The 22,598-nt window shown below is 35.3% G+C and overlaps 1 protein-coding gene and 1 long non-coding RNA gene across 2 annotated transcripts; one reads left to right on the forward strand and one right to left on the reverse strand.

Annotated features, from left to right (window-relative positions):
• Positions 1 to 2,487: 2,487 nt before the first annotated feature.
• Positions 2,488 to 4,125, reverse strand: LOC130996196 (uncharacterized). The gene is made up of 5 exons (XM_057921707.1): positions 3,777 to 4,125; positions 3,217 to 3,308; positions 3,057 to 3,098; positions 2,881 to 2,968; positions 2,488 to 2,614 (listed from the first exon to the last, which is right to left on the reverse strand). Exons 1-5 carry the CDS (start codon positions 3,905 to 3,907, stop codon positions 2,488 to 2,490), a joined length of 480 nt encoding a protein of 159 aa, XP_057777690.1. The 5' UTR covers positions 3,908 to 4,125.
• An 11,766-nt stretch (positions 4,126 to 15,891) lies between these two features.
• LOC130996198 (uncharacterized) lies at positions 15,892 to 17,852 on the forward strand. Its single transcript, XR_009092430.1, has 3 exons — positions 15,892 to 16,316; positions 17,218 to 17,360; positions 17,653 to 17,852. It is a non-coding gene; the product is annotated as an uncharacterized LOC130996198 (long non-coding RNA).
• Positions 17,853 to 22,598: the final 4,746 nt, after the last annotated feature.

The following is a 22,598-nucleotide window of genomic DNA, read 5'->3' on the forward strand; positions in this document are numbered from 1 at the left end:
TTTCATTGTTTTTAGTTAGATTTCGATTTAATTTTGTTTAGCTTTTATTCTTGGCTTGTGATTAAGTAACACAATTACACGTTCAAGACGTTTACGGTATTTTGCAATTCAATTCAATTTGTTTAATCATGTTTATATTTTTCGTTCATTATTAAATTACGATTTTATTAAAAAAGAAAGCCTAAAAAAACCCTTGAAAGCACAAGAAAAGCAGACTAAGGGCCGAGCCTCATTAAAACCTTTCTACGGAAAACCCAGAGGGAAAACCCGTAGAAAGGAAAAAGAGTACTCATCTAAAAACAAAAAGGAGGGGGAGAGAGCGGAAGGGTAAGTTTCCAGAACTCCGGCCTAACCATCGTCCCCAAACCAACCCGGCTCTCACCCCGCAAAAAAGACAAAGCAGGGGCAAATGGCCGGTGAAACGCCGTCGCCAAACAGCCCAGAAAGGAGAGCTATACGGCCGGTTATACTCCATCGCCGTTAGCTCAAACAAAAACGACACACAAAAGTAAGTAGCACAGCCGGTAAGACGCCGTCGCCGTGAACTTACAAACAAACCAAAAAAAGAGCCCAAGAAGTAAAATAACGGCCGGTTATACTCCGTCGCCGAGATTACCTCCCAAACCCAAATCGCAATAGTTTCGGTCGAAATGAAGCCGTCGCCGGAAACTAAAACTCCGTGAAGAAGACAGGTGCGCAATCTGCCCCCCTAAGAAGCAACCACGACAAACATCGAGCAAACAATCCACAAAGCAAATAATTTCGGCCGGAGTGACGCCGTCGCCAGAAACTAAGGCTTCATGAATCTCCCGGCTGCATGATCTGCCCAACAAGTCACTACCACACCAAACACAGAGTAAGCAATCCTGCAAGCTAGAGAGCCGAGAACCATCACCGCCTGCCCACCAAGTGTTCGACCGAAGGCTGACAAGAAGAGCAGCCACATATCCCCAAAAGTTCCGAAGCACCGTACACCAACACCAGCCCTCCATATGTTCGATCAAAATACCTCGCCCCCAGGCCCACCAAGTGTTCGACCGAAGGTTAACAAGAAGAGCAGCCACATATCCCCAAAAGTTCAGAAGAACCGAACAACCAAACCAGCCCACCATCTGTTCGATCAAAGTACCACGCCCCCAGCCTCGATCAACCCAGCACGTGCCAACCAAAACCTCTGCCAGAACAGGTAATAACACACCGCTCCCTGCAGACCAACCACCCTTGAGACTTGAATGTGATAAATAAATTATAGTAAGTTAATTTTCGATGTTTCACCTGAAGATGAAATTCTCCATTGGAGGGGGAAGAGTGGGAGAAGAATGGGGCGATCAGAAAATGTCTAAAGAGCATCATATACGGATGCTCACGCATTCGTCAGGTCAAAAAAGGAAAAGGTTGGCCGAAGGATCAGATACCCGCAAGAAAGGGAAGGTGGGCAATGTCATTGCTCCGGTAGAGGAACGACGAGAACTAACGGAATTACTAAATGACCGGGATAACACAGAGAAATCCGCCTTAATATCCATCAGTGATATTTGCAATATGATCGAATTATTTCCAGGGAGAGAGGGTTTCCAGACCAAAATCGGGTCTTCCATGAACGAACAAACCAGAGAGGAGTTAATTAGCTGCCTCCAGAGAAATATGGACGTGTTTGCCTTCAACACAGCCGATTTAAAGGGTATCGACAGAGGATTGGCAAAGCATTGCATCAATGTGGATCCTAACATCAAACCAGTGAAACAAAGAACAAGACACTTTGGCGCCAAGAAAGACGTTGCAATCAGGGAACAAGTCTAGGGACTGCTGGACGCGGGTCATATTGAGGAAGTACAATATCCAGAGTGGATTTTGAACGCAGTGATGGTGGCCAAGAAAACGAATACTTGGCGAATGTGCGTGGATTACAGGGACTTGAACGCTGCCTGCCCAAAGGACCACTATCCCCTGCCAAGGATTGATCAGCTAGTGGATTCTACCTCCGATTGTGCGCTATTATCAATGATGGACGCGTACCAGGGATATCACCAAGTGAAAATGAACAGAGGAGACATTGCTAAAACGGCTTTCGCCGTCTGCTGTGGGGTTTTTGGTTGGAGGAGTATGTCGTTCGGCTTGAAAAATACAGGGGCTACGTACCAACGAATGATGGAAAAAATATTCAGGGAACAACTCTCCAAAAATATATCGGTATATGTTGACGACATGCTCGTGCGCAGCGTCAAAGCAGAGGATCATGTCTCTGATCTGGAAGAGGTCTTCACGGTCATCAGAAATCACCGGCTTATGCTCAATCCAGCAAAATGCACCTTTGGGGTCACTACGGAAAAATTCTTGGGATACAAAGTCACCCCGGCGGGAATCGAGGTTAATTCGGAAAAATTCAAGGCCATCATGGATATGACACCACCTAGAGTGATCAAGGAGGTACAAACTCTAAGTAAATTGGAGAATTTATAAAACGATACAAAAGGAATAACTGGTAGTTCAAAAATCTTGAAAAGTAAAAAACACACGGCTTACTTCTCGCTCTTTCTGCTCAGCTTTTTCTTTTCTTAAACGTTCAAGCTCAAGCAGAAGTGCTTCCTCGTCGTCGTCATCATCTTCATCATCACTACAAAAATATGATCGGTATATTGAATTAGCAATTACCAAGCAAAGAAAAGATGTTTCTGCAAAGAGAAAAGAACATTTCACATTTCAATGTTCTATTAAGAAGTGAAAACCACAAAAGAGGATAAGAGAAAATTAATCTGAACTGGCCCTCTGAAAAAAAATTATAGAAGAATGCACAGCAATACATTAAACGCCGCTATATGACAACAGACAAGAATTAACAATAGCATGGTAAAAGTAGATGAGAAATAGAAAACAAAAAACCTATCATCATCACTCTGAGCATCCACATCAGCATCATCTGCATCTATACTTCGTGGAACAATTCGGTCCTCAACTTCTCTCCTAGACCCTGTAAATAGAGTAGAGCAATTACTTCTTCAAGAAAAGTATAAGGATCCTATTTTCAAACTTCAAGCAAGCAATCATGCATCATATACCTTCTAAGAGAAGATGATTTCCTTTCCGGCGATCTCTATCCTCTGCATAACATAGAATAGAGATTCAAGTCAACAAATGAAATCACTTGAGAAGTGACAACTAGATACTCGAACTCAGAAGTGAAATATATCCTTCAGTTGGACATGGAAAAACACTAACCTTTTGATGAGAAATGCCTCCTCTCTCGATCCTCTAGCTCGTCCTTGAGATTTCTCCTTTGCACCTCGTCTTGGGTGTCTTGTCCTGCCTTTCTGCACCGTCAGGACAAAATAAATTGTCATTCAGATAACATTGGCATCAAAGATTCAAAATGTACGAGTAAATAGAGAATACTGAATTGCGCGTGTCCTTAATAAAGACAAGAAAATATCATTGTTCCCATTATTCACCCAGAAAGACTGACTAAGGCAGCTTAGACCAAAGAGTGAGGAATCCCTCAAATTCACATTAAATTTCCTACCATTTTTTTATTAGAGAAATAAAAGATGAGACCACATATACATCAGATAGGTCATGTAGAAAATATTATCAAGAGTTCGACGCCAACATAATATAAATTGCATTGATTTCATAAACATCCATTATTCCCTTATTCCCTTATTCCCTTATTATATACTCCAATTCTACCAATATACCATAAACAGGAACTAACCCTAAAAAGTTTCAAGGAAAAAAAAACCTAAGCAAAGTTGAGGATGAGAAATGTGTAAAGAATGAACCTGGGTTTGAGGGTAGTATGAGAAGCGATGTCCCTCGACGAATACTTTTGAGATGGACCGAAGATTCGAGTTCCCCCTTGTTCATTCCCACCTTTCGCGGGTGCCCACGTAGGTCTTGCCGCCGTCGTCATAACGGAACCTTAATTTGCTGGAGATTCTCAAAACTGGAGCTACGATCTATAGGAATAAGTCTGGAAGAGCTGATAGTCTTGACAATCGGTCGGCGAGTGAGATATCGAAAACCCTAGGTGATCGGAGATGCTTTCGATTTGGGAATTTCTGTGGGAGACGGATAATGTAATCTAAGGTAAGGACGAAATAGAGAGCTCGACAACTCAATTTACAACTATAATCCTTTCTCCTTAGACGGGATCGGGCTCAGACTCGGATCGCCCTTAATGGGCCAACAGCCCACATTCTATAGACCGGGCTTTTACATACTTCTAATGGGCCGAGGGACGGCCTCGAAGCAATGCCAGCCTATTTCAATAAGAATGACTAGTCTTTATATACTTTTAAATTAATGTTAATAGGCAAAAATGCTCACATCCTTAAGTTTGATAGGAAAAATACCCTAAATTATACTCCCTCCGTCCATGAAAGAACTTCCTAGGAGGGAGTGGCACGTGTTTTAAGTAAAAATATTATTGAGTGTATTGAGAGTGGATAAAAGGTAGTTTAGTGTATTGGGAGTGGTGAAAATGTATATAATTAATATTGGGAGTTGTGAAAAGTGAAAAGTAAGAGGATTATAAGTGGTGGGGTATAGTCCAAAAATAGGTAGGAAGCTCTTTTGTGGACGTCCCAAAAAGGAAAAATAGGAAGTTCTTTCGTGGACGGAGGGAGTAAAACAAAGCATTCTATTATATTCCCTAATTATGTAAAGTACCTGATGAGGACTGAAATATGCACCAGCGCTGTGCTAAACAGGGCTATAGTATTTTCCTTTTATCTTTATTATTCATGCTATTATTATTAATAATATTTGGTTCAGTTGGACTTAACAGGGAATTACTACAGCAGCGTAGCTCGACTCTCGGTTCGATTAAGAAGCGAAACTCATGTAATAGGGGCTTGGGCCCATTTATTTAGGGCTAGTGGGTTAATGGGCCTTACTTTCTCTCTTTCCTATAAATAGCTCCATTTAGCTCTCATTTAAGGGGATAGTCATTTTTAGCCTACAACTTGTAAGCTGTAAAATACTCTTTCAATTATAGTGGAAAACCCCCAAAAACTCCCGTGGACGTAGGTCTTCTCGACCGAACCACGTAAATCCGGTGTCGTTTACTGCTTTTATTTACCGTATTATTTCTCGTTTCACCAACTGGCGCCGTCTGTGGGAAAATCGAGCTAAGGCGTGAGATTCATTGTTTTTCGGGTTACTGTTCAGCCAGAGCAGCGAAGTCAGCCAGAGCAGCGAAGTCAGCCAGAGCAGCGAAGTCCAGAAGAGCAGATAAATGCGCGCAGAGCAGAGAAGTGCGCGCAGAGCAGAGAAGTGCGTCATAGCGGAGACGACTTTTCCAGAGCTGACTTTTCCAGAGAGCGCGAGTCCAGCTGGAAGTTGCCTTATCTTACACGATTTTATTTCCTTTAGAGTTCTACTTTGCATGGCAACTTCCATGATGCTGCTGAAATAGAAATTTTATTAAAGAAAAAATAAAACCCTTGAGAGCACAAGCGCAATCAAGGCAAAAGGCAGAAAAACCCCAAAGCGAGGAAAAGAGAGAGCCAACCTCCAGAGTAGAGACGCGCTGCAGAGCAGAGAAGCGCGCCAGAGCATAGGCGCGAGCGAATTCTCTGGCGAGCGATTTCTCTGGCTAGTCATTTCTCGCGAAGGCAGAGCAGAGAAATCGTCCAATTCAGCGAAGTCAGCCAGAGTCGAAGACCAACAGAGCAACGAAGTCTCAGGGCAGAGAGAGCCAACCTCTAGGGCAGAGACGCGCTGCTGAGCAGAGAAGCGCGCCAGAGTAGAGGCGCGAGCGAATTCTCTGGCGCGCGACTTCTCTGGCGAATCATTTCTCTGGCGAGTGAACTCTCTGGCGAGTCATCTCTCTGGCGAGTGATTTCTCTGGCCAGTCATTAAATCTCTGGCGAGTCAGTTCTCTGGCGAGTGATTTCTCTGGCGAGTCATTTCTCTGGCGAGCCAAAACTCTGGCGAGTTTGAGAAGCGCGCCAGAGTAGAGGCACGAGTGAATTCTCTGGCGAGCGACTTCTCTGGCGAGTCATTTCTCTGGCGAGTGAACTCTCTGGCGAGTCATTTCTCTGGCGAGTCATCTCTCTGGCGAGTGATTTCTCTAGCTAGTCATTATATCTCTGGCGAGTCAGTTCTCTGGCGAGTGATTTCTCTGGCGAGTCATTTCTCTGGCGAGCCAAAACTCTGGCGAGTTTGATTTCCCTGGCGACAGAGCAGTGCTGACGAGCCAGGCAAAAGAGCACCAGAACACAGCTGACCTCCAGAGCACTTCGGAGCCGACTCCGAGAGTAGAACGACCCCTCCGAGCAGAGCGAGACCCCCAAGAGCAAAACTGGCCGGCAGAGCAGTACCGAACGGGGGCAAGGCAAACCCGCGCAAGCCCGTTCAACGCGCAGCAGACAGCGCCAAAGCAGACGAGCGCATACCTGCCAACCAAGAAACAAAACAGAAACAGACCAAGCAAACCAAAACGCAACGGAGCAACACAGAAACAGGAAGAACGACAGAGCGAAAGGCCGACCCCACCCCCCCAGGGACACATGTCAAGGGTGGATCAGCACCTCAAACGTTCCAGCAAACCACCAAACCGGCCCCGGAAAGCGAAGGACTACAAGAAAACAGACCTATTGCGACATACAGACATGTGACATTACATGTATGTGTCATAAAATTACGACACTTATGCTTATAGTGTCGTATATTTATGTCAATTATACATCAGTTATATATTGTGTCATAATTAAGTGACGAATATGCGTCACTCAGTTTTATGTCTCAAAATTGCGACATTTATTTGCGACTCTTTAATAAAGTGTCATAATTATACAACACATTTAGAATAGTGTTGCATTCAATGTTGTATATTTACATCAATTATATGTCAGCTAAATATTGTGTCGTAGTTTAATGACACGAATGTGACACTTAGTTTTATGTCTCAAAATTACGATAATTTATTTGCGACACCTTCCTAAAATGTCAAAATTATATGACATATTTAGAATAGTGTCGCATTCAATGTCGTATATTTACATCAATTGAGCATTATCTAAATATTATGTTGTAGTTTAGTGACATTCATTTTTATATATCAAAATTGTGGTAATTTATTTGCAACACTTCAATAAATGTCATAATTATACATCACATTTAAAATTGTGTTGTGCAATAATGACACTATTTGTTGGGGGTGATCTTAATTTTGTCTCATCAATTTAGATATAATGGAAAGAATAAAACGAAATGCACCATAAACTCTACCGAAATCGTAAAAAAATAAGAATAAATCTATTCATACATAATATGTATAAACATAATTGGATATTTTAGTAAATTCTCATTAACTAAAATGTGTTTTGACATGTATAGCCTTGACCTAATTTTATGGAAAGAAATTTAAGCAACAAATTTCAAATATCAAAATATAACTCTTTCCTTAATAGTTAAAGATTATTTCCCTATATACATTAAATTAATTATACTATGTTTGACTAATTAATTACAACCTAATATGTATTGATTTATTTTTTGATATATTGACTTGATTTTATATCATTTACTAATTAATTTTTATATAAAGCTATTTTTTTTTTTAGAATCAAAGGAAACTTATATAACCAACTCAAAGAAAGTTTACATCATATATAGGAAAGCTCCCTAGCAGAAGAAAAAGGAAGAACATTACGTAAAGCATAATTGACTTCATTTTATATAAAGATTTATTCGCGTTTTTTTTTGGATGATTAGTATTTAATCTCTAAAGGTTTGGTATTGAAACGATAAACGAAAAGATTTATATTGACTTCATTTTATATCAATACTAGTATGTCCATTCGTGCGATGCACGACAAACATCAAAATTAAACGATATATTTAAATAAATATAAATATTAAACATAATCAAAATATAAATTTTCAACTTTGTGTAACTCGTAATGATAATTATTTTTATTAAATAAATTTAACAATTGTATGATAATGAAAATTAGCATTACACATTTTTATTATAGAGTATTATGCATCATAAGAATTAAATAAATAAATATTTTCATATGCAAATATAAATAAAAAAGTTGTAAACTTTTAATGATAAAAGAGAAAGAAAAATATTTTAAAATTTTCATAATTAATTCATTTTTCATGACTTTTAATGATAAAAAGAATATTTTTTCATGAATCAAATTTGATAATGTTTACAAAATAAATAAAATACAAAAAACAAAAAGAAAAAGATAGTTGAAAAATTGGTGGAAGCAGAGAGGAAAAAAATGGATGAAAAAAACTCCTCTTTTATATATTATATAGATATAGATGTTGTCTTCTACTAAACAAATCTGTTATCCTATAAATCGACATATTTAAAAAGATGCATTGCTATTAATTTTGTAAGTAGTCATTTCAAGTATATATAAATAATTATATATGTAGGGACTTTTAAATCTGATTCAAAGAAAATAAAACATAGTAGTAGCATTTTACTAGTAAACAAATATTACATTACTAATTAATATTTTATATTCTTGATTAAAGCTTTTTATAAATTTAATAGTATATTCTATTTTATATAAAAAAAATACATATAATTTGACATATATAAAACATTTGTTTTATTTATTTAGTATTGAATATAACAAGTAGGAAAGATGGCAGTTATGTTAATATTTGATAGGTCTTTAGGATCAACCCCTTTTAGAAGCATTACTTTTTTTTCATATTTTTTTTCTATTTTCTTGTTTTGTATCTTTAATTTAGTTTATATTCTTCTAATACTTATTTATTTTTATTAATTTTATTTTATATATCCGATGTGTGACGCTCTTCATTTATACTTATTTATATCTGTTCATATTGAAATTTGAGTGTTGCAATCAAATTTTTAGTAATATGGTGTTCTACTACATTATAGTTTATGTAATAATTAAATAATGTGATTAATGATTTATTTTTGAAACAAATCAATGCTAAGCTTTCATTTGCATTTAAGTATAAAATTGTAATCTGTAATATAAATTTGTATACTTTCATATTAATTAGTTTTATAAATGTAAATGGTGATCTATTTTTTAAAAGACCGTAGCACGCATTGCATGACGACGTAACTTTTAATATAAACACTGACATTCTACATTCTACACATATAATCAATGTAAATATAGTTTTTAGTCATGTTAGCACTCTAACACAAATAACACTCTATATGTAACTTAAAAAAAACATTATCTATACATAACTTTAAGTATTTAGTAAAACAATAATATTCGTAATATATATATACAATTCGTAATATTGTAAGTCAAAACACATACACTTCAAATTATTTAAACAAATTTAATGTCCTAATAGTAAATATATTAAGTAAACTCAAAATTAATAGAATTGTATTCAAATCAAGAAAACACCCATTTTAAATAATAAAATTAGCAAAACAGACGTTCACATTTCATACTGCACTGATTAAAGTCTATTTTAAAAATGGGCAAACTCACGGTCACGACAAAGTCGATTAAGAGAAATGGTCATACCCATTATATCATGAAAGGATTCATATCGATTGAATCATGATTATCGAAGGAAGCTTCATTCTCATGTTCTGGACCAAATATGTTGTATATAACGGTATCTACATGATCTCTCATATTGACATCAGGTTCATGTGAATGATTAGAACCAGAACTCATTTTTGATGAAATATTGAGTGTAGCTCTTTGTTTTTTTAAAAAAGAATTAGTATATGTTGTCACGTATATATGATTCATATATTTTGCATAAATGACTACTTTTCTACAGTGCAATTGAAATCCAAAAATAATAAAGAAAAAAAAAAGGAAATGAGTGGAATATGAATTGAGCAATTGATTTAAGATGGAATTGATCTGCCATAAATTACAATTTGATACCATTTATATGTCTTGCATGTTCCATTTCGTTAAATAAATTTAGAAAAAAAAATAGATTAAATACAAATACTTGCATCCATTATTAAAAAAAAATATTCAATATTTTCGTTTTTAATAAAAAAAATATCATAGATCAATATTAGTAAATTATTTTTGATAAAATAACATTTATAAATTAATTATTTTTATTTTTATAAATAAATATATAATGGATCATTAACTTTTTATATTTGGAATAAATATGAAAATAAATACACACATAATTAAGAATTAATAAAAATGGAATAAATATTTATTCTATAAAAAAAATTGGATTTTGTACCTATTAGGAACAATTGGGAGAGAGATAAACAATTGCAACTTTAATTGGAAATTCATGTGATATTTTGTTTAATTTGAAAACCGAATAATAATTGAAACAAATCTTTAAGTTTGTATTATAGAAGGAAATAATTTTACACACGACTCTTTTCAACTCTAGGAACACAATTAATAATGTCAATCTATATAAGTGAAAATTGAATCATATCCGGTAGGGGTAATTTAGGTTTAGAAAAAACATTGAACTTTCCTATTTAAATTATAAGGGTATTATGTTTATACATAATATGTATGAATAGCACTACTCAAAAAATAATTGAAAGATGTGATATGAGCACCGTAATTAGCATAATCTGGAAGGCTGCTAAAGTTTGTCTACTACATTTAAAATTCTCGCAAGCACAAAGCTGGTTATCTAATTAACTTTCTGTCATAAGTAATTAACCATGTCAAAATTTGAACTTTCATAATAAAGTATAATATTAAATTAATAATCTCTTATAGCATTTAAACATACATAAATAGATATTTGCGTATGTGTTTATTATTAATCTATATATATGTGTGCAAATTAAAGTAGAAAGGGATACACAAATTAAAGTATGATCATGAACAAACCATTTTGTTTACAACATATACACGAATAGTATGTGCAACATATTGTTGCCATGAACTAATCATATTTTGAATCATCAATAATTTGTGAACTACCATCAGTATATTACTTGTCAAGTCTTTTAAAATATAAATCACTAATCTGACATGACACAATCTAATTCTTGTAAATTGCTTGTCAATTCTTTTAAAAGAAAACCAAACAAGATCTCCTTACACTATTATTTCTTGTCGAAGTTCCTCCCCCAAATACAAAAAAAAAAGGATTTGGGATTTGTAATAAAATAGACCTGTGTCGACGAGAAGCTTGTCGTGCCTGAGTGTGGTTCTCTTGCGAGCTTGGTAGATTGCTTGTTGTTCGGCGGTGGATTCACGACTAAGAAACTATTTTGGGTGAGCTATTAGCTGTTATCGACGACAGAAGGTTGGTAATTAGCAAAGGAGGAAAAAAAAAGGCGCCACATTATTAGATTATGGCACAAGTTTGGAATTAAATTGACGATGACAAAAGGTTGAAAATTAGCAAATGGAGAAAAAGGCGCCACATTATTAGATTATGGCGCAAGATTAAAATTAAATTGGCTAGGAGAAAAGAGGCGCCAGATTATTAGGTTAATAGAATATGCCTCTAAAAAATATTAGATTCTTAGATTATCCCACTATATATCCGATTTTAAATTTTTTAAAATTTTAACTAGTTGTTTTCTTTAATTTCAATTAAGTGTGTATCAGTATAATTCTAAGATAATATCAGTATAATTCTAAGATAACAAGCTTGGATTCGCTAATTAAATTAGGATTTATGATGATTTTTATATTTATTTTTCAATTTTGAATTAATAATTACTGATTAAGTAATCCTAAATTTAGTATATACTTTGTTAAACTTAAATTTTTAATGATTAATATTAAATCGAATTCATTATATAATAATATTTCTTATTTATAATATATATATATATATATATATATATATATATTAAAATTAATAGTGGGTCGGGATCATGGTTGAGCCAAATAATGATTCAACCAATGTTGAGGCTCTAAGAATTTTAAAATAACAAAATTGCAAAATAAATTAGGAGTATATAACACTTATAAAACATCTCAAGTACATATATATTTCATGAAGCATTAAGTGTTCATCGACTCAAAATTTATTTTGAAAGTAAAACTCAACTTTGTATGACAATTAGTACGCTCTCTCGTGCAATGTATGAGTCACATATTTTTTTATTTTTAAAATTTTAAATTATGTAAAAATGTGATAATATAATTATTTATGAGTTCGATTAATTGGTAACACAAAAATTATGCTAATTAAAAAATTAGTATTTGATTTAAAATAATATATAATAATATTATCATCTTAATCAGTATAAGTAAATAAAATTTAACGAGTATTGTATAATAATAATAATTAAATTTCTAAATTATCAAGCAAATAATTGAAGTCAATCTCATTTTGAGAAAATAACACTACACAATCAATATAATAAAATTAATAGCAGTCATTTAATATAACAAGTTTGGGCTCTTAAAATTTCAAACTATATTATTATTAAAATTTCATATTTAAACAACTCATATCTAATTAAAAAAATTAGAAAAAGTACGAATAATATAAAACCGAAATTATAACAATTACTGAAATAGAAATTTAATAAAAAGGATAAAAATAGAAAAAGAAAACCTAACAAACTCTTGAAGACACAAATATGCTAATTAGGATCGAGCCTCATTAAAAATTCTATGGCGAAAATGCAGTGGACAAACTCCAGTAAAAGAACAGTATTCGAATTAATAATTTTTTTGAAAAAGAATTCAATAGAAAAAAGAAGACGAAAAAGAGAAAATTTTGATGAGAAAAATTATGAGGAGAGAGATAATTTGACGTAAAAAACTATTCTTATATATACATATATACTAGTAAATACCCCGTCGAAATTCGACGGAATATATTATTATATAAATTTGTGAAATTATTTAACATAATTTTTATAAATTTTATTTCATTAAAATTGAGTATTAAATGAAATAATTTGAAAATGAAAAATTATAACATTTATTCTAATTTGACCTAAATTGAATGTCTTATGAAATGTATACACGAGGAGTGCGTGACCTGGGTTATAATGTCCTTTATACCCTTCATAAAATAAATTTAAATTCATGATAAGATGAAATAATTAAATAACAATTAAAAATTTTAATTACGAAATCTTAGTTGTTATTAATTGTGATAGCAAATATAAATTATATTTATCATATCAATATATTTATACTATATTAAAAAGGCAACTTGCAATTTGAAATCATTTGCATGTCATTTTAAAATTGAATGACAATTTTGTAGTTATAATAAAATTAAAAATTTATGTTTAAACTATACTAGTATGCCTCCCGTGCGATGCACGGGTCAAAAAATATTGTATATGTTCTAAATTTAATATTTTATTAATAAATACAATTTTTTAAAATTTTTCTAAATTTGCTACTCCCTCCGTCCCGCGAAGTTTGAGCAATTTCTTTTCGGCACGAATTTTAAGGAGTTAGTATTTTGTGTGTTAAGTGTGGTAGGTGAAAAAAATGAAAAGGTGAATAAATAGAAAAACTTTTGCCATACGAAGAAAGTGCTCAAACTTCGCGGAACAACCCGAAAACGAAAGTATGTGTACATGTTTATGAAAATACTCCCTCCGTCCACACAGAATGTGTGGAGGAGTGGTGGGCACGGATTTTAATAAAAAAATTGGAAGATGTGATTTTAGTGTTAAAGGGTAGTATTGGGCCCACCAAATTGTAAAAATAAAGGGTGGGTATTTTGTAAATATTGAGTGTGAATGAGGTTTAAAGTATAAATGGGGTTTCTAAAAAAGGAAAGCACACAATCTTTGTGGACGGACGAAAATAGTAATAAACACACAATTTTTGTGGACGGATTGAGTAATAATTTTTATAAATTAACTTTTAAAAATTTATGAGAATTTTAAATAATTTTCATAACGCATGCTTGCATGTGCACATATACATATATTTTTATGTATTTATAATGGTAATAATGCATTTTTTTTCCTTACTAAAATAGTGAATCTAAAAAAATAAGAATAATAAATTTAAAGATGGACAGTCAAATAATTTTTTTAAATGGCCGGAAAATTATATTCTTTATTGGGGTTATTACCAGAAAATACATATACTTTGTCAATTTTCTGGTTTATATCATGACCTTATAATTTGGCCAGAAAATACATCAATTTTCAATTTAATTACAATTATAACATGACTTTATAGTCTGGCCAGAAAATACACCAAGTTTCAATTTATTCTCAATTATAACATGACCTTATTTAGATTTATTTTCATCATAGATGTATTAATATTTATTGTATTTATATTAAATTGTTATGTATAAAATATTTTTAATTGATTGATTAATTTTTATAAAAAAATTAAGTTAGATGATTAATTATTTCATAATAATTATTTCATAATATATATATATATATATATATAATTTTGATTTTAATATTCTATTAATATATTATATATATAATAAGTATTTATTTATTTAAATTATGAAATTATAAAATATTAGGACCAATAAAAAAATTATGTACATATATAATAGAAACTATGTTAAAAAGTAAATAATATTATATATTATTTACATATAGATGTATATTTATCAAATATATATGTATTTATATATAGTATATTGTGAGATGAAAAGAAAATTAAAAATATTTAATGTATTAAACTTGGTATTATTATACTAAATTAATTACAAGGTCATGTTATAATTGAGAATAAATTAAAACTTGGTGTATTTTCTGGCCAGACTATAAAGTCATGTTATAATTGCAATTAAATTGAAAATTGATGTATTTTCTGGCCAAATTATAAGGTCATGATATAAACCAGAAAATTGACAAAGTATATGTATTTTCTGGCAATAGTCACAACTTTCCTTTTTAAAATAATAATAATACTAATTAAAATTCATATAATATTAATTAGAACCATAAAAAATTATATACTTATAACGAAATGAAAACTGAAATTAAAATTTAAAAATTTGACAATGATTATTTTTTATAGATTTTTAATATAAGTAGCTTATATATAACTTTCTCTATTTTTCAATTTTACTCTAACTTTTGAAAAGCTAATTGTTGAACAATTAATCACCATCTTCTCTACTTTGTAAAGGTAAATGTTTGTAATTATTAAATTTATAATTATTTTAATATTAGTTTATTTAAATAAATTATTAACCAATGCAATAAAAATGGATCAAATATTATCATCTTGATAATAATACAAACATATTTTTAAAATTAATTATAATTAAATTATATAAAAAAATTATGGAGGTTGTAATCGTGAATTCACATGCAACTTCAACATTAACATGTCATTGTTGCATCAAAAGTTAAAGTTACAGATCCTATTATATACAAATCATTATTATATTTTTATATATACATTTTGTATATTTATACATTGAAATGTATCTAATAATTTACTCTTTATAGCTAAATCTAGAATTACATAGTAAGATTAACACATTTACAAAGAAAGAATGAAGGATAAATAGATTACACATATTCATCAAAAGAATGTGAGAAAATATTATATAAATACAATCGAATGTTAAAAAATAGCAAAGAATGAAAACGGAAATAGTAAAAAAAATTGAATAACGTCAATCTTAAAGTGAAAGAAAAGAATTGGAATGATAGCATAGAAATGTTTTTTTTTTAAATGCTCATAATATATTTGTTTTAAAAATATTTTCTATACATTTTATTTCAAATAAAAGGTATATTTTGTTAATTTTTGTACGTAAGATGTATATTGTATTTTTTTAGAATAAAATATTAAGGAAAGAGGAAACATGTGTTTTGGATTTAGAAAAAGAAATAGAATAAAAAAAACTCACTCCTAAAATAAAAGCTTTCAATATGTGTACTCCTTTGAAAAGCACTAATTAGAAAAGAAATTGAATGAAAAAAAAAGTCCCAAATACTTTTACAATTAAAGGTCCACGTTATATATCTAAGAACTAAGAAGCCCAATATATAGTCAAATTTGTTAAAAGCTCAAAATTTTGAACCTGTTGGCCTAATAAAAATCTCCCGCTCTCTGATATGCTCAACGACAAAAACCCTTTCCCCTAATTCCTCTTCGGCTCTTAAAGCCCTCGACCGGACGGGCAACAAGGAAATCCCGTCGCCACCGTCAGACACCACCACTTCCAACTCCTCCAACTCTCCCCTCTCATTTGTATTCTATCTCCACTAAAACTCCAGCGAACAGCCGCGGCTCCTCCGGCCAACTGCCGCTGATTCCACACCGATAATCTAGGCCTCTTTCAGCCCTGGAGATTAATGGAGTATTTCATGGATTCAGAGAATGAGCCTACGTGAGGTCCGGGTTTATTCAAGGCACTCAGAAATTGTCTCGGATTTATTCGAATGGCGTGGTCAGAAATTGTCTCCGCAGCAATAGGTATTACATGAAAGTAAATCGAGCATTTTTTTTTTTTGTTAATTTTTGATCGATTGTGATTTCTTGGATTTAATTTTTTGTTTAATTTTGTTTCGTTTTTTGCTTAAATTTTCCTCTTTTTTACATATAGGAGTGGATGTTCTGTTGAATTGGTGTTGGCAAAGTATTTAATCTTTTTGGCATTGGTAATTTGTTTTAGTAATTTATTTCAAACTTTTGTTACTACAATTTACACTCTATCCTAATCATTAAGCCTTTCATTTACATTCAACCCAAAAAAGATATACGTATTTAGCTGCTACAAGTAAATAATTACGACTTCACTATATTATTTTCCCTTAACCTGTTGTCTCTCTTGGTTTTTAGCTCGGTCATATATATGTCTAGATTTGCAATTGTTGATTTGCTGTAAATAATTTCGTCCCAATGTGCTTGTTGTTATGTTTCCTTCATTGTTTCTTGATCTATGGAATTCAATGTCCTGTTAACAAAAATAATGCTCTATTTATTTCATGATGAAGTCCCAAATTTAAGAAGAGTATGATAAGATAAGAAGATCATGATCATTTGTATTGTAGTTCATATTTTCCCTATTTCAAGATATCCATGTGTGTATAATCAAATATCAGTTCCTCATATAAATCAAATGTGTTAACTAAGATGATGATGAAAAATCAACTTATATGCTTGGAACATTGGCTTATTGTCATATGATCTAACTATTGTCTCAAGACATTTATGTGTTGTTCATTTCATACATATATACTTTTCTTAAAAATGCAAAACATCAAAGAAAGCTTTCATGATCATCTTACTGAATTTGAGTGGTATATATATAGGTATATATTGAACTTGTGATAGGAAGCATCTTTTAACCTTGTGATAACTGTAATGAATGCAGGCGGTTGCAAAAAAAAGAGAAGTATAGTTGACGAAGTAGGGGTCATTTACAGACAAAGTTGAAAGAAATAAGAAATCTTATTGATGGATTCCTCCAAGAGCTTGCGCAAGATACGCTCCACAAGTCGACACATTTGCAAAAAGGTATCTTCATCTTTCAATTCTCTTCCTTAACTATGTGTCATCATCTGATTTATGAACATGAACTTGGAAAACTTGAGTGAAGCAACTGAAACTTTTGAGGTAAATAACCAAAATTTCAATTGTATTATTTTTTATTAATTTACTTGATAAGATAAAATATGAATAACTCATGACAACAATATGAACATTTGTTTAGATGGTGCACATCGCCCTTGTTGCTATTTATTAATATTTTTCAATTAATTTATTTAGTACAAGAATGAATATAATTTATTTTGTTGAATTTTTGTAGGAACAGAGGAAAAGTGCAACAAGAAAAAGCGAAAGGAAGACAAAATGACATCGAATGTCAAGTCAATCATAGGATTTGCAATCTTGCACAATTAGATAAAATTATACTATAATATTTGAAGTTTGACTTTTGAATATCAATTTAAGTAATGTTTTATTCTGTTTGACATTCAGAAAATATTTATTTTAATATTTTGATAATTGATATGTTTCTTTCATACAAGTGATATATATTGTGTTGATTATTTATGAATACGCAATAAAGTTATTAAGTAAATATTTTATAAATGATGTAGACGGTGTTGTATATTTAGCGACATTAGATTATTTTTTTGCAACAAATATTTTATGTTGCAATACAGGCGACATTTCCACTTTGACGTCACATGTGTTGCAAATAACTACGTCACATTAATTAGTGTCATAAATTAAAACACGTCATTTCAATAAGTGTCGTTTAAGTGATGCAAGATTTATGACATAGTAATAAAGTGATGCAAAAAGTGTTGTATATTTTGTGACACTTAAATAAATTTTTGCAACAAATGTTATATGTTGCAGTAATATGCGACACTTTAAATATGATGCTATAAGTGTCGTGGAATTTCACATCACATTAATTGGAATGTCACAAACTACAGTCGCAAATTATGATGCAACATTTCAGTTAGTGATGCACAAAGTGTCGTATATATTACGGCACAAATTAAAAAAAATGTCGTAAAAATGATACGTCACATTTATTTTAATGTCACAAACTAGTGTCGCAAGTAATGTGACGCAAACTAACATGCGTCACTACGACTAATGACACGTAATGTGTCACAAATTTTATACGACAATTATTTAAGTGAAGCACAAAGTGTCGTATATGTTTGCGTCATTATTGAAAAATAATGTCATAAATTTACCACATCACTTTTTGCGACACAATTCGACGTGACACAGAATATGTCGCAAATTAGCTTTTGCGACATAAAAACTAAACTTTACGACACATTTTTTATGTCGCAAAAAGTCATCTTTCTTGTACGAGTCTCCCCCACCAAAACAAACCCGAAACAGACCTGCCTCAAGCACTGCAAACCGAAGGTGAGAACAAAGCAAAGTCCGGGGAGGCAACATCAAGAAGAGCAACCAATCCGGTCAGACCCGGTTCCTTGCAAGCAGTGAGTCTCCTAAAGCGAAACCGTTAAGAAACTCAACCAAAAACAATACTTAAACAAAAACATTGAAGGCCAACTTCACGGGATGAAGAAGATGGGGTAACCAAAGAAAACCCGCGAGGTTTCCCATGCTCATAACAGTACCACCATCATAGGAGCAGAGGCCTGGAGGAGGCCAACTTCACGGGATGAAGTAGTTGGGAAAACCAAAGACTTCCCGCGAGGTTTCCCATGCTCATAACGGTACGACTGTCATCGGAGCAGAGACCAAGAGAACAATCAACACAACGAGAAAAACCAGCCTGCCATGAAGACACTCCTGCAAGCATCAACCGGACAAATCCCATCAAGGAAGCTCATTAATCCGTTGCCTCCCAAAACCGTAAACTCCGATCCACACCCCAGGGATGCGCCGAGCTTAAGGCCAAGATCAGCCACCAGAACCCAACACAAGCCAGAGCCTCGGAAGCCAGCGCAAAACCAAAGCTTGGTAGTAGCTCAGCGGCACGCAAAGAAGGGATCACCACCCAAGACCAGCGGACCCAGGGAGCCAAAGAATAAAGCCCAAAAACAACAGCCCAAGGTAACCGAAAACCAAAAACAGGAAAAAGACAGAAACTTCCCTGAACAGCCCAGCGCATCTAGGGGACGATACGAATGTAAGGCAGGCCTCTTCTGTCATCGCTCACTAGATGAAGAATATCCGGGACCGCAAAAGGCCAAAGCCCCTCCTCCGCCACCGAAGAGGCCATGAAGTCAGCAACCCGGTTTTCTTCCCTGTAAATGTGAGTGATAATAATATGCAAATCAGCAATGGAAGAAAGTACCTTCCGCCAACGACTGAAGAATCTCCACGGAACCGTGTGGGAGCGCGAACGGAGAAGATCGACCATGTATGTGCAGTCCGTCTCAATCCACACGAAATCCCAGCTCTGGGCAATGATCTGCTCAAGGGCGATGATGAGGGCAAGAAGCTCCGCTTCAAACGCCCAACCACGGCCAGCAGAGAAATGGAAGCAACCTAAGACAGACGAGGCATCACGCATAACCCCACCAGCATGAATAAGGGGAGGAGAGCCATGCACCGAGCCATCAATATTAATCTTCCGCCAAGGCAGAGGAGGAGGAAGCCAAAACACATAGATGTAGGAAGTAGGCCGGCGAGGTCGACCCGGGACCCCAAGACCATGAAGAACAAGAAGATCATCCACAGAATTCGCCATCTTCCCCAGGCTGATGCGGGAGGCTTCTAAAATGAAAGCTTTGATCTGCACAGCTATGGCCACAGCAGACACCGGAGCATCATCAAAAATAGCCTTGTTCCTAAGATTTCAAATACTCCAAATAGTAGACATAACTCCCACCCGCCTGAGATTATTCACCTACCTGCTCACAGTCCTGTTCATGGCCCAAATGATGAAGCTCCCAATCTCCTGAGACCCAGAACCGTCCATCCTGAACCAGGAAAAAAGGGACCCCAAACCTGTCTAGCAACCTCACACTCCCAAAAAAGGTGACTGATGTCTTCTCTAGCATTTTTGCACAAAGGGCACCAACCCGGACCACAGTAACCCGAACGACACAAAGCGCTGGCCGTAGGGAGCTTGCCCAGAATGACCCTCCAGGTTACAATAGAGCGACGCACCGGAATAAACGAAGCCCAAATCCACTTGCCCCAACTCACCTTCGGGTAAGTAGGACGAACATGATCCGTGGCGATCGCAGAAGAGACATCACCAAAGTGAGAGTGAATCTAAGCACGACGATCCTCCCCCCCGCTGATAGGAGTTGCCACAATGTCAACAGCAATATCCGGAAAAGCCTGCACGAAGTCCAGAGTGAAGTGCCAAGTGTTGTCAAAATAATAATTCGAAACCGGCTGCTTGAGTAAATGATAATCAGCCTCAGAAATCCCAATTCTATCAACCAGCCTGTAGCCGAGCCAACTATCTATCCAGAACATAACCGAAGAGCTAGAGCCGATAGAATAGTGCGTGTCTCTGATCAAAGTACGAATGGACTCCCTCGAGCCCAGCCAAATCGTGGAGGAAAACCAAGGCGACCGAGGCCGCAGACAGGAATCCAGATAACACTCCCTAAACAGCCGAATGCCAAAGGAATCAGAAGTAATAAGCAACCACCCCAATCTAAGCATGAAACCCTGGCTGATGTACGTGAACGACTTAACATTCAGCCCTCTCTGTTCCTTCGGCGCACAAACCCTATTCCAAGCCACCGAGGACCGAGGCTTCGAAGAGGTGCTGCCCGTCCAAATAAAGGACCGACAAGCTCGATCCAGGTCATGAAGCAGCTTAGCCGGCCACTTATAAATCAACATGCTGTGCACCGCGGCACTCTGAATGACGGAGGTAACCAGACAGATGCGACCAACCATAGAAAGCTGCATGCCTTGCCACTTGGGAAAGTGAGCAATAATGCGGTCCCGAATGCCAGCCGGACGCACAGAAGAGGCACGACCCGCGAAGACAGGGACCCCTAAATAGGCAAAAGGCAAGGAGCCCGGGGAAAAGCCCAAATCTCTTTGAAGTCTGCGACGGGACTGAAGAGAAACCCCTTTGCCGAAAAAAACGGTGGACTTGGCCTTATTGCAGTGTTGCCCGGAGACGCTAGCATAAATTTGCAGGATAGACTCGATCATTCGACAACTGCGCTTGTCGGCTTTACAAAATAAGAGCACGTCATCAGCATACAGGAGATGAGAAGGGAAAAGCACCGAGCGGGACATCCTCATACGACTAATGAAGCCCCTATCCGCAGCGTCCAAAAGAAGGCGACTCAGAACCTCCTCCGCAAGAGCAAACAAAATCGGAGAGAGGGGGTCCCCATGTCGAACCCCCCGGGAGCAACTGAAAAACCCATGCTGCTCACCGTTAAAGAGGACGGAGATCTTAGCCGACTGGAAGATGGCGCTGATCCAGTGGCGAAAAGAAAGAGGGAACCCAAAGCAATCCAAGACGACGTCAACAAACTCCCAGCTCAAGGTATCAAAAGCCTTTCGGATGTCCACTTTGAGGGCCAAATTCCTCCCCTGAATCGAACGTTCCATGCAGTTGACCCCTTCAGAAGCAAGCAGAATACACTCCTGAATAGAACGTCCCGAAATAAAACCGAACTGATTGGCCGAAACGATCTCAGCCGCCACCAAATTTAAACGGGAGGCAAGAATTTTGGTGATGACCTTGAAAAAGAAATTACCCAGGACAATAGGCCGGTAATCCGAAACCAGAACCGCATCCGCTTTCTTAGGAAGAAGGCAAAGAAGATTGGAGTTAAGCCCATGAGGAAGATACCCAAGCGAAAAGAAGCGTCGAACCGCGACGACCACATCGTCCACCACCACCTCCCAAGAGTGATGGAAGAAGGCACCGTTGAAACCATCCGGGCCAGGAGCGCTATTCCCATCCATCTAGAAGACCACCTCGCGGACATCCTCCGCGGAAGGAAGCGAGGTAAGCAGAGCAGCATGAGCCGTAGTGACAGAAGGGGGGATGTAACCAGAGATCCAGGATCTGTCCACTGCCCCAGAGCTCGGCTCCGTAAAAAGATCCTCATAGAAGCTAACCACGTGAGCCGCCATAGTGGCCGGATCGTCCGAAATGACGCCATCAATATTAAGCTTCTTGATGGATTGATTAGCCCGACGCCATTTCACCATAGAGTGGAAGAAGCGGGTATTACGATCACCATCAGAGAGCCAAGAGACCCGACTTTGCTGCCGAAGATGCTCAGAAGAATAGTGCTAATGCGCGCCTGCAAACTA

This window comes from Salvia miltiorrhiza, chromosome 7 (assembly GCF_028751815.1).
Source record: "Salvia miltiorrhiza cultivar Shanhuang (shh) chromosome 7, IMPLAD_Smil_shh, whole genome shotgun sequence".
Classification (NCBI taxonomy): domain Eukaryota; kingdom Viridiplantae; phylum Streptophyta; class Magnoliopsida; order Lamiales; family Lamiaceae; genus Salvia; species Salvia miltiorrhiza.

What these genes read in the sequence shown, in the direction of transcription:
- LOC130996196 (XM_057921707.1), bottom strand. Translation starts at nt 3,907, where the DNA reads ATGACGACGGCGGCAAGACCTACGTGGGCACCCGCGAAAGGTGGGAAT. An exon ending in GAGGCATTTCTCATCAAAAG is followed by an intron (nt 3,099 to 3,216) that starts GTTAGTGTTTTT and finishes TATGTTATGCAG; the next exon opens with AGGATAGAGATCGCCGGAAA. An exon ending in AAATCATCTTCTCTTAGAAG is followed by an intron (nt 2,969 to 3,056) that starts GTATATGATGCA and finishes CTCTATTTACAG; the next exon opens with GGTCTAGGAGAGAAGTTGAG.